At 44.6% G+C, this 13641-nt stretch overlaps 1 protein-coding gene across 3 annotated transcripts; it reads left to right on the top strand.

The window, feature by feature from the left end:
- The first annotated feature begins 352 nt into the window (after positions 1-352).
- srxn1 (sulfiredoxin 1 homolog (S. cerevisiae)) lies at positions 353-13236 on the top strand. Of its 3 annotated transcripts, none has more exons than XR_010021251.1 (3): positions 353-727; positions 11703-12002; positions 12567-13236. XR_010021251.1 is itself a non-coding variant. In XM_063074179.1 (3 exons), the coding sequence occupies exons 1-2, from the start codon at positions 452-454 to the stop codon at positions 11910-11912; spliced, it is 486 nt and encodes a 161-aa protein (XP_062930249.1). In that variant the 5' UTR covers positions 354-451; the 3' UTR covers positions 11913-11956; positions 12567-13233. The 3 variants fall into 3 exon arrangements, 2 of the variants coding, with proteins under 2 accessions (XP_062930249.1, XP_062930244.1); XM_063074179.1 differs by having other exon boundaries at positions 354-727; positions 11703-11956; positions 12567-13233; XM_063074174.1 differs by having other exon boundaries at positions 354-727; positions 11703-13234.
- Positions 13237-13641: the final 405 nt, after the last annotated feature.

The raw sequence follows: 13641 nt of genomic DNA, 5'->3' as shown, positions 1-13641 counted from the left end.
TCTATGAGAGCTTACAACAGATTTTTATCTGCAAAGACGGACTCGCTCCGTAATATAATTCTTAAGTGGTATCGCCCAGTGCGCCGCATTCTACAAGTGACAGTGTGGCGAATCTCAATAGAAGCACGTCTGTTTAGCGACACCGGTGAATCACCCCGAACTAAAAAGTTGAAGTAATACTATTCAGGATGACTTAGCAAAAAAAGGCAATAACTACCCCCTATTTGGAGAGGGCAATTATTCGTCGTGCAATTAGATTCACTAACTATAGAGACTTAATTAAAGGCCGAGCATTCAGAAAGAAAGGTATGACTAGTCTCTGATTTGAATCCGGATGGAAACGCGTGTCCCTATTCGGTGCGTGTAAGGTGTTTGCCATGATTTTCTTTCAGCGTTTCCCCTTCTCTGAGAATGGGACAGTCCTGAGTGTGTAGCAATTGTAAACGATACAATGTATCCACGTCTGCTGTTCGCCAGCAAACTTTCTGCCGCGCTCCGGTGCTCGGAAACTTTACCCGCACTTTGCAACATCCCCGGAGGAAGAGGCATGCAGAGTGCCGGCGATCCGCACCTCAGCAAACTCGGTGAGGAGGGAGCGAGAGCGATTCAGAGCATCCACTCCGAGAATGTCCCAGACACTCACGATATACCCATGAGGATCCTCATCAGACCTTTCCCGCCCGTCTTGGACGAAGATAAAGTCAAGAGTTTAATGGAAACCATAAAGGTATAAGTGTCTGAACAGTCAGTGGGCCTGTTTCTGTGTTGTATGAATCTATTCGCCGGGACGAGGCAAAATAACAATCGGCACGGACTAGATGGGCCGAAGGGTCTGTATCTGTACTGTAATACTCTATTTATTCGTACCGAGAATTAAACTCACCAGGGACTCCCTGAGTGAACAGGATCCGCTCCAGTGGCTATCAGCTAGAAATACCGGACTAATCCTCACTTTAACAAGTTTAATTGAGTTCGGGTGTGATTGAACGTACCCGCCAGTTAAAATCTGAATTCTCATCTTCTTCACATTAGCTTTTGTAGATGTTTATAGGAATACGATGATGTTTATACAGGTAGTCTGAGGTTTAGGGAATTAAACGTTATTGTTAATTGAGTTGTGATATTAACAAGCGTTGGGAACTTCCTGCTTCGATATCTTCCGGTTCAAGACAGTGTGTAGCTAGCAAATGAATTAAGTCTCAGATTCCTAGGGGATTGCTTCAGCGGAGAACAAACATGCCCGATTTATATAAAGTGCGTAATATGTACTGTATATGTAACACGCATAAAATGCTGGTCCCGACACAGTGTCTCAGCTCGAAACGTCGACTTTTGATTCTTTTCCGTAGATGCTGCCTTATCTGATGAGTAACTCCAGTATTTTGTGGGTGTTATTCTTGATTTCCAGCATCTCTTATGCGTAGTATGTTTATAGTTCTTTGTTCAGTTCTAACGTGCTTCGGGTTCCGCAAATAGCCCCATCATGTGTTAGTAATGGGGCAAATGCTATCAACTGAACATAAACTACAATTTTTTTTAAAATCAGGAACAACAAATAACTAGGCGGATTGAGCAGCATCTGTGGGGAAATGAGAGGCTCTCCTTTGGTCGGGGTTGACCACAATATTGCGCCCTAGTAGTCTCCGCCGCGGCAGTACGATAGGGAGAGCACGCTGCTGCCCATCCAGTGGGCTCCCCCTCTCCACACAGCTGATGAACCCAAACGAAGGGCAGAGACCACCAGCAGCGTCACAGGAGTTGCCAGTCAGCGTTGAGCTTAACGTAGGACTGCCTCATGGACTCCAGCTCTGGATTTTTCCTCGGGGTTTACACCCGAAGTCTTCCCCATGAGTGGGTACAACCGCAAAGCAGTGGAGATTTGAGATCGGTTTTCCTTCTCCCTAGATGAGCTGCCTACCATGACTGACAAGCCCCATCTGCCCGAAGTGACTGGTTTTAAGGCACCAGTAACCCCTTCTCCTGTCAGTAGAAATGGTTCCGCCGGGCTTCGTGACTAAAGGCTGATTTATACTTGTGCGTCAAATGTACGCCATAGGTACGGCGTAGCCGCGTACCCTACGCTGTAGTCTGACGCACACCTCTCCCAAAATGTAACTCTGTGTCGCGGCAATGCAGACCAAACAACTGTGATTGGTCCATTTGGTAGCATCACATTTCCTCCTACGCTGCAATAGCTTCCCATTGGGCGACTGAAGGGCAGGGAAGGAACTCTGGCTGCAATGCTTTCCATAAGGCTTTACAGACCTCCGAAATTATGGAAGACCCTGTGCTTGACGCCAGTTTGTAGCTGGCTGCTACGGCCTGTTGACTTCCATCTGAAGCTAAAACTCAAAATGGTGATTGCCAGTCTCTGAGTATACTGTGCGTACACTGACGCGAAATAAACGGTTGGAGACGATGAACCAAATCATCAAATCTACCTGCCGACATCCGAAAATATTTGAAAGGCGTTTCCTTGTCCATGTCTCTCAATGGCCGGACAAGCACAGAAAATTCATCCTCCTTCAGTTTCAGTCGCCATTGGTTGAAGTTTGAGTTTCTTTGTGTTGAGTTTCAACACGAAGAAACTCAACACAGTAGCATAGAAACCCCACCGCCAACTAGCATTTTGGCAGTCAATTGCTGAGCGACGCAGACAGACCAACGCACAAGTATAAATGCTCACAACAGCGTAGCCCACTTACGTAGTATGCACAAGTATAAGTCAGCCTTCAGTCACACGTGAAGGCCAGGAGCTGGACTTGGTTGTCAGAGGCTATTTGAGATGCACACCATTGGGAGCATTTAATAGGTAGCGGGAGCTTGTGCCCATTACCAACACTACCTCCCACCCCCCCCCAGTTATAACAACCTTAAGGAAATGGGGGGATGGGGATGAATTGTCGACATTTCGAATGGAAACTCTGCATCTGGACCATTGTCTTTGCAGTCTCTCTTCTTTGTTGACACGAGGCTGACTGCACCCTAAAAATAATGGTTACGAACTCTCTGGGTGCTTCCTGCCACTCCCCTGGGTACAGTAATTGAATCAACAAGGCCCATATTTGGTTTGGATCCCCACCCAAACACTAGAGCACAAACTCATCGGCTGAGCCTCCTGGTGGTTCTAAGAGAGAGCTGCACTGCGGGTTCAAAGTCAGGTTATTATTAAACTACATGTATGTCACCATACACAGCCCAGAGATTCTTTGTCTTGCAGACATACTCAGTAAATCCAAGAACAGTAATAGAATCAATGAAAGACTGCATCCAACTGGGTGCACAAACAACCAATGTGCAAAATACAATAATCTGTGCAAATACAAAAGAAAAGCAATAATTAATAAACAAATAAGCAATATTTATGAGACGAAAAGTCCCTGAAAGTGAGTCCATAGCTTGTGGGAACAGTTCAGTGACTGGGACAAGTGAATTTATCCCCACTGGTTCAGGAGCCTGATGGCTGAGGGGTAATAACTGTGACCGGTTACCAAATTGCCACCCATGGTTCTCTCTCACATCCTGCTTCGTACCTCTGAGGGTCATTCTCGTCCCACAGCTTCTCAGACTCCCGGGTCTTGGTTGTGATAGGGGCCTCTGGCAGAGGAACTGAAAGCTTCACACTCCTGTGTAACACGCCCAAAACACTGAGGAACTCAGCAGGTCGGGCAGCATATATGGAGGAAAATAGACAGGCCTGTAGAATCTGGTTGTGCTCAGACCCTCCAAAACTGCTTTGTTAGCTGGCAAAACCCTGCCCCAACTTTGCCAAAGGTCAAAGTTGCAAATTATTTTTAAATGTAAATGATTAAAAATTAAAAATATTAAAACGCACAAAACAATTATAAATAATTTTTAACCTGAAAATAATCCAAAATGTACTTTTTTAAATACATATATCTATCTTTTCTTGGTGGAGTAAAGTCTTTTCCCAATGATAGGGGTCAAGATCCTGCCTCAAGTCTGACCCCTGCAGGATCCAAGAGGCAATTCCCTGTGTAGCACTGGGAAATCCCAGGGTGAGGGGCTTCCAACGTGGACATCCTCCCAGTGAACAGAGGGATTCAGCATTCCAAACCTGGGGATCCTCTGAGGGAACAGAGGGGCTCGGCGTACCAAATCTGTCAGTAAATTCTGGATGTCCATGGTTGAGTGGGCAGGCACGGATGTCCTGGACGTGCTGACATTTGAATGACCCGACCGCTGTAAACCCATTCAGGTATTTAGATATACAAATACTGAGATGATTTAAAAAAAACATTATAAACCATCCTCCCCAACTAATGTTGAGGCAAAAATACTTTAGAAACCCCTCCTTCAAAAAATCCTTTCCTGTAGTGGTGAGACGTGACGGAGGTGCCACAGTAGCACAGTGCTATTACAACAGCAGTGACCCAGTTCAGTTCCTGCCGCTGTTTAAGAGTTCCTACATTCACCCTGTGACTGTGTGGGTTTCCTGTGGGTGCTCCTGGTTCCTCCCAATTTCAAAGACGTATGGGTTGGTATGTTGATTGCTCACATGTGTGTACCAGGTGGTGCAGGCTCACTGGACTGGAAAAGCCTGTTATGCTTAAGTTACTTTGTTCCCTTAAGAATGGCAGGGGGGGCTCATTAAACAGCTATAGTTTTCATTTGTGTGGCACCTATCAAGATGATTCAGTGGTGAAAAAGGTGAATACAATGTGAGCATTCATTTCAAGAGGACTAGAATATAAAAGCAAGGATGTAATTCTGAGCCTTTATAAAGGACTGGTGAGTATTGAGATCAGTTTTGGGCCCCTTATTTAAAAAAGGATGTGCTGACATTGGAGAGGATTTAAAGGAGGCTTTCGAAAATGATTCCGGGAATGAAAGGGTTATCATATGAGCAGGGATTGATGGCTCTGGGCCTGTACTCACTGGAATTTAGAAGAATGAGGTGGGATCTCATTGAAACCTATCAAAAGTTCAAAGGCCGAGACAGAGCGGATGTGAAGAGGATGTTTCCTTTGGTAGGGGAGTCTAGGACCAGAGGGCACAGCCTCAGAATAGAGGGACGTCCATTTAAAACAGAGATGAGGAGGAATTTCTTCAGCCAGGCGGTGGTGAATCTGTGGAATTCATTGCCAGAGGCGGCTGTGGAGGCCAAGTCACTGGTGTACTTAAGGCAGAGGTTGACGGGTTCTTGATTTTGATTAGTCAAGGCATGAAAGATTATGGGGTGAAGGCAGGAGAATGGAGTTGAGAGGAAAATGAATCAGCCACGATGAAATGGCGGAGCAGACTCAATGGGCCAAATGGCCTAATTCTGCTCCTGTGTCTTGTGGTCTTATGTACCACACCCATTTACAACCGAAGAAGACTTTTCAAAATGCAAACACTATTGCATTGAAAGCACAGTCATTTTGTACGCAGAAACCTTCCACAAGTGGGACTGCAATAAACAGAGAACGTTACAGAACAGTACAGGCCCTTCAGCCCATCGAGTTGTGGAAACAAGCAGCTGAGTTGTGGAAGACGTTAAGGCTGCATCTAGAGTATTGCCTACAGCTTTGTCACCATCATATAGGAAAATGTCAGCAGAAAGTACAGAGAAGATTTACAAAAATGTTGGCAGGACTCAAAGGACTGAGATTGAGGGAGAGCTTTGGCAGACTGGGACAAACCTCTGTGGAACACAGAATTACGGTTAAGATTATTTTATTTGTCACGTATACATCAAACATACAGTGAAATAAGTTCAAAATAAATTTATTATGAAAGTACACACATGTCACCATATACATCCCTGAGGTTCATTTTCTTTCGGGCATACTTGATAAATCCATAATAGAGTAATAAGCACAATAGAAACAATGAAAGACCACACCAACTTGGACAAGTGTGCAAAAGCCAAAAAACTGCTAATACAAAAAGAAAGAAATAATAACAGTGATAATAAATAAGCAATAAATATGAAGAACATGAGTTGAATACATTGTTTGATTCAATGACCAACACATTCTGAGGATGTTCTGGGTGGCAGCCTGCGGGTTTTGCCACATTTCCAGCACCAACACAGCGTGCCCACGACTCAGTAGCCTTAGCCCTAACCAGAATGTTTTTTGGACTGTGGGGGGAAACCGGAGCAGCCAGAGGAAACCCACACAGTGACGGGGAGAACGTACAAACTCTTTGCAGACAGCGGTGGGAAGCGAACCCCAATCTTTCCGTCACTGGTGCTGCAAAGTGTTGTACCACCAGTAAAACAATAACAGTGCAGAATAAAGTGCAGCAGCTACAGAGAAAGTGCAATGCAGTTAAGCAATAAAGTACAAGGTAGATCAAGTACGATACAAGATACGAGGTAGATCTGGAGATCAAGAGTTCGATAACAGTGGGGTACAAGCTGTTTTCGAGCCTGCTGGTTCGTGCTATCAGGCTTTTGTATCCTGCCCGATGGGAGAAAGGAGGAGAGCGAATGTCTGGGGTGGGTGCGGTCTTCGATTATGTCAACTGCTTTACTGATTCGGTGAGAAATGTAAACAGGGCAGTAGTGCTGACCTAAATCTAATCTTTCTAGGAATATGGAACTTGTAGAGGTGTATAAAATCATGAGGGGCCTAGATAGGGTGAGTGCACTTGGTCTTTTTCCCAGAGAAAGGGAGCCAAAAACTAGAGGGTGAAGGTTTAAAGAGAGAGGGGAAAGATTTAAAGAGATCTGAAGGGCAATCTTCTGGCCAATGGTGATGGTATATGGAGGAAGTTGCTAAGGTAAGTAGATGAACAGTGTTCAATAACATTGTTGAAAAATTATTGATGCAATTACAAAGACCACACTTGGAATATTGTGTTCAGTTCTTGTTGCCTCATTACAGGAAGGATATGGAACCTTTAGAGACGGTGCAGTTGAGATTGACCCGGATTCTTTTTAGATTAGAGAGCATATCTTTTGAGGATAGGTTGAGTGAGTTAAGGCTTTTCAGTCCTCATTGAGGGGATCATCAGTGGAAAGGGTGACTACTTTCAAGTTCCTGCGTGTCAACATCTTTGAAAATCTATCAGGGCCCAATATATTGATGCAATCACAAAGAAGGCTCGACAGTGACTATATTTCATTAGGAGTTTGAAGAGGATTGGTAAGTCACCAAAGACGCCCTCAAATTTCTACAGATGTACCATGGAGAGCATCCTCACACAAAATGCTGGAGGAACTCAGTAGGCCAGGCAGCATCTATGGAAAAAAGTACAGTCGACATTTCAGGCCGAAGCTGCCTGGCCTGCTGAGTTCCTCCAGCATTTTGTGGGTGTTGTTCGGATTTCCAGCATCTGCAGGTTGTCCCTTGTTTGTGGAGAGCATTCCAACTGGTTGCTTCCCCATCTGGTATGGAGGGTGGGGGGGGGCACCGCACGGGATAGGTTGTGAAGTCAGCCAGCTTCATCATGGGTTGAAAGGCGGCATCCATCACTAATGACCCCCATCACCCAGGACATATCCTCTTCTCATCGCCGCCATCAAGGAGCAGGTACAGGAGCCCGAAGACACCCACTCAACATTTTAGCAACAGCTTCTTCCCCTCTGCCATCAGGTTTCTGAATGGATAACGAGCCCATGATCTCTATCTCAGTATTTTTTCCTTTTTTTTGCTTATTTATCTTATTTTGCTTATTTGCTCACTTATTTAATTTTCTTTTTTATAGAAACTTCTTACTGTAATTTATAGTTTCTGTTATTATGTATTGCAATGTACTGCAACTGCAAAACAACACATTTCACGACATAATGCCAGTGATATTAAACCAGATTCTGATTCTGAAAAGGCATTTGGACGGGGGTACCCAGCCTGGGGTCTACGGACAACCTTGGTTAACGGTAAGGCTCATTGGCATAAAAAACAAATGGGAACCCCTGGTTTGGAGGGATATGGGCCAAATGAGAGCAAAGAGGGCTAGCTTATGTGAGTATCTTGGTCAGCATCGATGAGGTGGGCTGAAGGGCCTGTTTTTATGCTGAATGACTCTATGGACCGCCTCTGCCATCCAACCAATGGAGAGTCAGCTCAGAAGTTGGCATTCTAGATAGTTGGACAAGGGAACCTAGTCAACCACTAATCCACAGACTTCGTCGCTGGATAGGTAGAGAGTGTCCTAACTGTTTGCATCACAACCTGGAAATACCAATGTTCAAAAGCAGAAATAGCTCCTGAAAGTGGTGGATCCAGCCCAGTCCACCACTGAGCACATGTACAAGGGGCATTGCCACACAGCATCAATCATTGAGGATCCTCACCATCCAGGCCATGCTCTCTTCTCACTGCTATCATTGGGAAGAAAGTACAGAAGCCTTAGGTCCCACACCACCATGTTCAGGAACAATCATTACCCTTCAACCATCAGGCTCCTGAACCAGAGGAGATAACGTTACTCAATTCACTCACCCCAACACGGATTCCACAACCTATGAACACACTTTCAAGGTCCCTTCATCTCATGTTTTCAATATTTATTTATTATTACCTTTGTATATGCAGAGTTTGTTGTCGTTTGAACTGATTGATTGTTTGTCTGTCTTTGTTGTGCACGTTTTTTTGTTGATTCTATTGTGTTTCCTTGTACTTACTGTGAATGTCCACAAGAAAATGAATCTCAGGATAGTATACATGTACTCTGATGATAAATTTACTTTGGATATTGAACGTTGAAGGAGGTGGGATTTGGGAATAGCGAAGGAAGTGGGATTTGGGAATAGCAAAGGAGAAAAATGAAGGTTCAGGATGAGTGGACTTCAGCGATTTGGGGCCTCTGCGAATGGTGCCAGTGTTGGATGTGCAGAGAAGCTAGAGTTGGGCAATTGCCAAAATCTAGGCGTTCTATTGGGCAGGAGATGGCTACAGAGATAGGAAGGAGCGAGATCGTGAAAAGGTTTTGAAAACAAGGATGAGGACTTTGTAATCAAGGCATATTTAACCTTGAGCCGGTGTCGCCTTAGTCCAACGTAAACATCCCTTGTCTTTCTTCATAGCTCAGCTGTCTAATCCCATTTGACAATTTACTTGCTCCCCTTTGTATTCATTCCAAGGTCAGGATATCCCCCCTCTGGTACAGTGCCCAGAACTGTAAACAATACTCAACATGGGATGGGTCAGTGCTTTGTATGAGTTAACTATCAACTTCCTGGATTTGTGCTATTCCCTCAAGAAACACATCTTAAGAATCTATTTGGCCATTTCAGTGCTACCACTCATTGTGCAGACTGAGTAGAGGTATTTTTCCCTGCAGACTCCCGCTCCCTCTCGCATTTCCTGTAGTCTAAACCCACTTAATTTTGGGTTATTGTTTCTGCTCTTCAACGTCCACTGTCTGATTTTTTTATTTTCCGGATTAAATAGTGGGACACACTTCCTTGTCTTTCTATGTGCCCTTTATAAATGCCCTCACCCATATCAGGATTCACACCAGTGCTCCCCCAGAGGTCCCATTTCTCAGGACTGGTCCGTTATTGCAGCTTTAGCCTTGTTGCCAATGGGTGCAGCTGCCTAACTGATAACCGAGAGTCGTATGTTAAGGATAAAGGATCAACTTTACTCACTATTCACAGTCAGTGGCCACTTTATTAGGTACACCTGCTTGCTCATTAATTCAAAATATCTCATCAGCCAATTATGAGGCAGCAACTCAATGCATAAAAGCAGGCAGACATGGTCAAGAGGTTCAGTTGTTGTTCAGACCGAACATCAGAATGGGGAAGGAATGTGATCTAAGTGACTTTGACCGTGGTGCCAGATGGAGCAGTCAGTATCTCAGAAATTGCTGATCTCCTGGGATTTTCACGCACAGCAGTCTCTGTAATTTACAGAGAATGGTTTGAAAAACAAAAACAAAAAAAAATCCAGTGAAGGGCAGTCCTGTGGGTGAAAACGCCTTGTTCATGAGAGAGGTCAGAGGAGAATGGTTAAACTGGTTCAAGCTGACAAGAAGGCAATAGTAAATCAAATAACCACACATTACAAGAGTGATGTACAGAAGAGCATCTCTGAATGCAAAACACATCAAAACTTGAAGTGGAGGGGTCACAGCAGCAGAAGACCATAAACATACACTCAGTAGCCACTTTATTATGTACAGGAGGTTCTTAATAAAGTGGCCAGTGAGTGTATAAAAATAGAGATAGAAGTACAGATATGGAATAAAATGTGCTTAAATACATAAATACCAGCACATATTCACAATGTAAACAGTGTTTTAAAGTGTTTACAGTGCTGTGCAGTAACAGGGGTAATAAGAGGACCATGGAGGGCTAACTAAAATGATTGATCAAACTGACCTGCTTGGGGAAAGAAGAGGACAGCACACAAAAAGCCTCCTTGGCTCAATGGGTCCATGCAGATCAGGATGCCCATCAAGTCCAATGGGGACATCTCTTGCAATCAGACAGGATGGCACCAGTTTCACAGGTTGTACAGTCCTCTGGCCGGCTGGCCTGGCAACTGAGCCTGTCCAGTTTGCTAACGTGGAAATCCCATTCAAAGGAAAAGAGTGATAGCAGCTAACGTAAGATTCAGCCAACATTATTTTCATATACCCCAGGGAATCCTTGCTCGTGTGAAACTTGCTTACTTTTATTGTTTGTATGATTTGTTTATCTCCTGCACGCTGGGTGTTCAACAATCTTTTTTTGCAGGTTTCATTTGGGTTTCTTTGCTTTGTGGCTGCCTGTAAGGAGATGGATCTCAAGGTCGTATAAAGTATACAGACTTTGATAATAAATGTACTTTGAACTTTGAACTCCAAGTAAACAGCACACAGGGAATGGAGAGATACTGCTGATACACAGAAAATAACAGAAAGATTATTTTATTGTTACATGTATATCGAAACATACAGTGAGGATGGCACGTTAGTATAGTGGTTAGCAAAACGCTTTACAGTTCATTTTCCACCGCTGCCTGTAAGGAGATTGTACGTTCTCCCCGTGACCGTGTGGGTTTCCTCCAGGTGCTCCGGTTTCTTCACACAGTCCAGAGACGTACCGGTTGGTAGGTTAATTGGTCATGTCAATTATCCCATGATTAGGCCAGCGTTACATCAGGGAACTGCTGGGCACCACGGCTTGAAAGGCCAGAATGGCCTATTCCACACTGTATCTCAATCAATCAGTAAATAAATATGTCACTTGGGTCAGCAGTCCACAAATTACTAACCATAATTATATATCTTTGGAATGACATACAACACAGTATCAGGCCCTGCTGGGTCAATGAGCCCGTGGTGCCCAATTACACTCATGTGACCAATTACCCTACTAATAAGTAAGAGTTTGGCACGGACTAGAAAGGCCGAGATGGCCTGTTTCCATGCTGTAATTGTTATATGGTTATATAATCTGTCCACCTTTGGAATGTGGGAGGAAACCAGAACGTTAGGAAGAAAGACACAAGGTCATGGGGAGAACGTACAAATTCCTTACAGACAGCAGTGGGAATTGCACCCTGAAAACTGGCACGGCAGGTTGGCACTCTAGCCGCTCTACCCTGCCGTTTAGTATTGGTACAACATCATGGATTTACCAGCCTATCCAGGGCCCCCTTCCTTTCTCATCCACACCCTGGCACCATGATTGTCCCCCACGAACCTGCTTCTCCCACTTGCTCTTGGTTATGCAGGGGAAAGGCCGGTTGATTTTCCACACTGTACGCTGCTAAAACAGAAAAGCGCTGCAACTCCTTTTTTGTTTCTTTCCTCAGAACCCAGAAGAGTTGCACAAAGTGCCTCCGATTGACGTCTTATGGATTAAGGGTCAACAAGGTGGAGATTATTACTACTCATTCGGAGGTTGTCACCGGTACGCAGCCTACCAGCGTCTGAACATGGAAACCGTTCCTGCCAAGATTATCAAATCCACCATCGCAGACCTGCGGATGTACTTGGGATCATCAACCCCAAACCTTCAGTGAAGGGATGAGGGCACATCCTGACCGACACAGCTATCTGTCTCCTGGTGCTGACAAAATTTTATTTTCTAATTATATTCCTTAATTAGAGAGGTCAGTGACTCTACTTAAGATAATTTAGAGAGGCATTCAAAAGATTTTATTTGTCACACATATATCGAAACATACAGTGAAATATGTTGTTTGCATCAGCGATTAACACTGTCTGAGGATGTATTGGGCTGTCTGCAAGTGTCACCACATTTCTGGTGCCAACATAGCATGCTCACCCCACAACTCACTAACCCTAATCCTAACCAGTATGCCTTCGGAATGCGGGCGGGGGGAGAACCGAAGGATGTGGAGGAAACCCATGCAGTCACGGGGAGAACGTAAAAACTCCTTACTGGCAGAGGTGGGAATTGAACCCCGATCGGTGATTTCTGGATCTGTAATGCACTGTACTCACTGCAAGACAAGATTAGTGGGAGTGTGAACCTACTACAGGAGGAGGGGTTTTATCTGTATCATGGTGAGCAAGAGTTCGATGGGCCAAATGGCCTAGTTCTACTCCTATGCCTTTTGGCCTAAAGGGCCATAATCTACAGGGCTGTGGATTGGGAACTGGGAAGTGGGACAGTCTCACTGATGTTTTCTTTGTCCTACCTAAACATAAAGGGCTGAGTGGCCTCACTCTTCACTGGGTGAATCTACAATGAACAGGCAGGACTTCAAGCTACAGAGCTGGAAATAGAATCAAGCTGTGGTAGCGGAGGATGGTGCAATCGCATGCTTAAACACTCGGTGCTGAATAAGGATGCCCGCCGTATCCACTACCTCCTGCAGCTGGTGATCATGCCGACAAAAACTCCGAGCAGCTTCCATCAGTGTGACCGCATACTGAGCTCTCCTCCGATCATCCGGTTTACTTGCTCACTGGCCAGTGCTTACCATAAGGAATGTACACTGTGGGGTCTGTTAGTGTGGAGCAACACTTTCCTTCTAACTGCAATTAAATAAATAAAGCTTATTTGTTGAATACCTTTCCAAAGTCAACATCCATTTATTATCAGAGTACATATGCGGTATCCAACTCTGAGATTCGTCTTCCCCACTGACAGCCACAAAACAAAACCATCGAAGCCACTTAAAGAAAAATATCAAACCCCCAACACACATAAACAGAACAAATCGCACAAAAGGCAAAAAAAAAATACAGAATATAGAACACCAAATCACAAAGACATCTAAAGAGTTCTGTGCTGAATCTTTCCCTGACAATTTCTGGTTACTTTCCACACACTCTGTACAACCTAAACAGTTTGTGATATTTGATTGAGCCAGGTACAACAGTAGGTGACAGAGCATAGAATAACACAGCACATGCTCTGGGCTTGTACGCATCGGAGTTTAGAAGAATGGGGGGGGGGGCTGGGGGAGATCTCATTGAAACTTACCCAATATTGAAAGGCCTAGAACCAGGGGTTCCCAGGTTAATGGTAGGGGTCAATGGCATAAAAAGGGTTGGGAACTCCAGCACTAGATAGAGTGGGTGCAAAGAGGAGGTTTCCTATAGTGGGGGAGTCTAGGACCAAAGGACACAGCCTCAGAATAGAAGGATGTCGCTTAGAACAGAGATGAAGAGGAATTTCTTTAGCCAGAGGATGGTGAATATGGAATTCATTGCCACAGGTGGCTGTGGAGGCCAGGTCATTGGGTATATCTATAAAGCAGAGGGTGGTAGATTCTTGAT

This window comes from Mobula hypostoma, chromosome 2 (genome assembly GCF_963921235.1).
Source record: "Mobula hypostoma chromosome 2, sMobHyp1.1, whole genome shotgun sequence".
NCBI lineage: Eukaryota > Metazoa > Chordata > Chondrichthyes > Myliobatiformes > Myliobatidae > Mobula > Mobula hypostoma.
This window is presented reverse-complemented; position numbering and strand designations above follow the sequence as displayed.

What these genes read in the sequence shown, in the direction of transcription:
- srxn1 (XM_063074174.1), top strand. Translation starts at nt 452, where the DNA reads ATGTATCCACGTCTGCTGTTCGCCAGCAAACTTTCTGCCGCGCTCCGG. An exon ending in GTTTAATGGAAACCATAAAG is followed by an intron (nt 728 to 11,702) that starts GTATAAGTGTCT and finishes TTCTTTCCTCAG; the next exon opens with AACCCAGAAGAGTTGCACAA.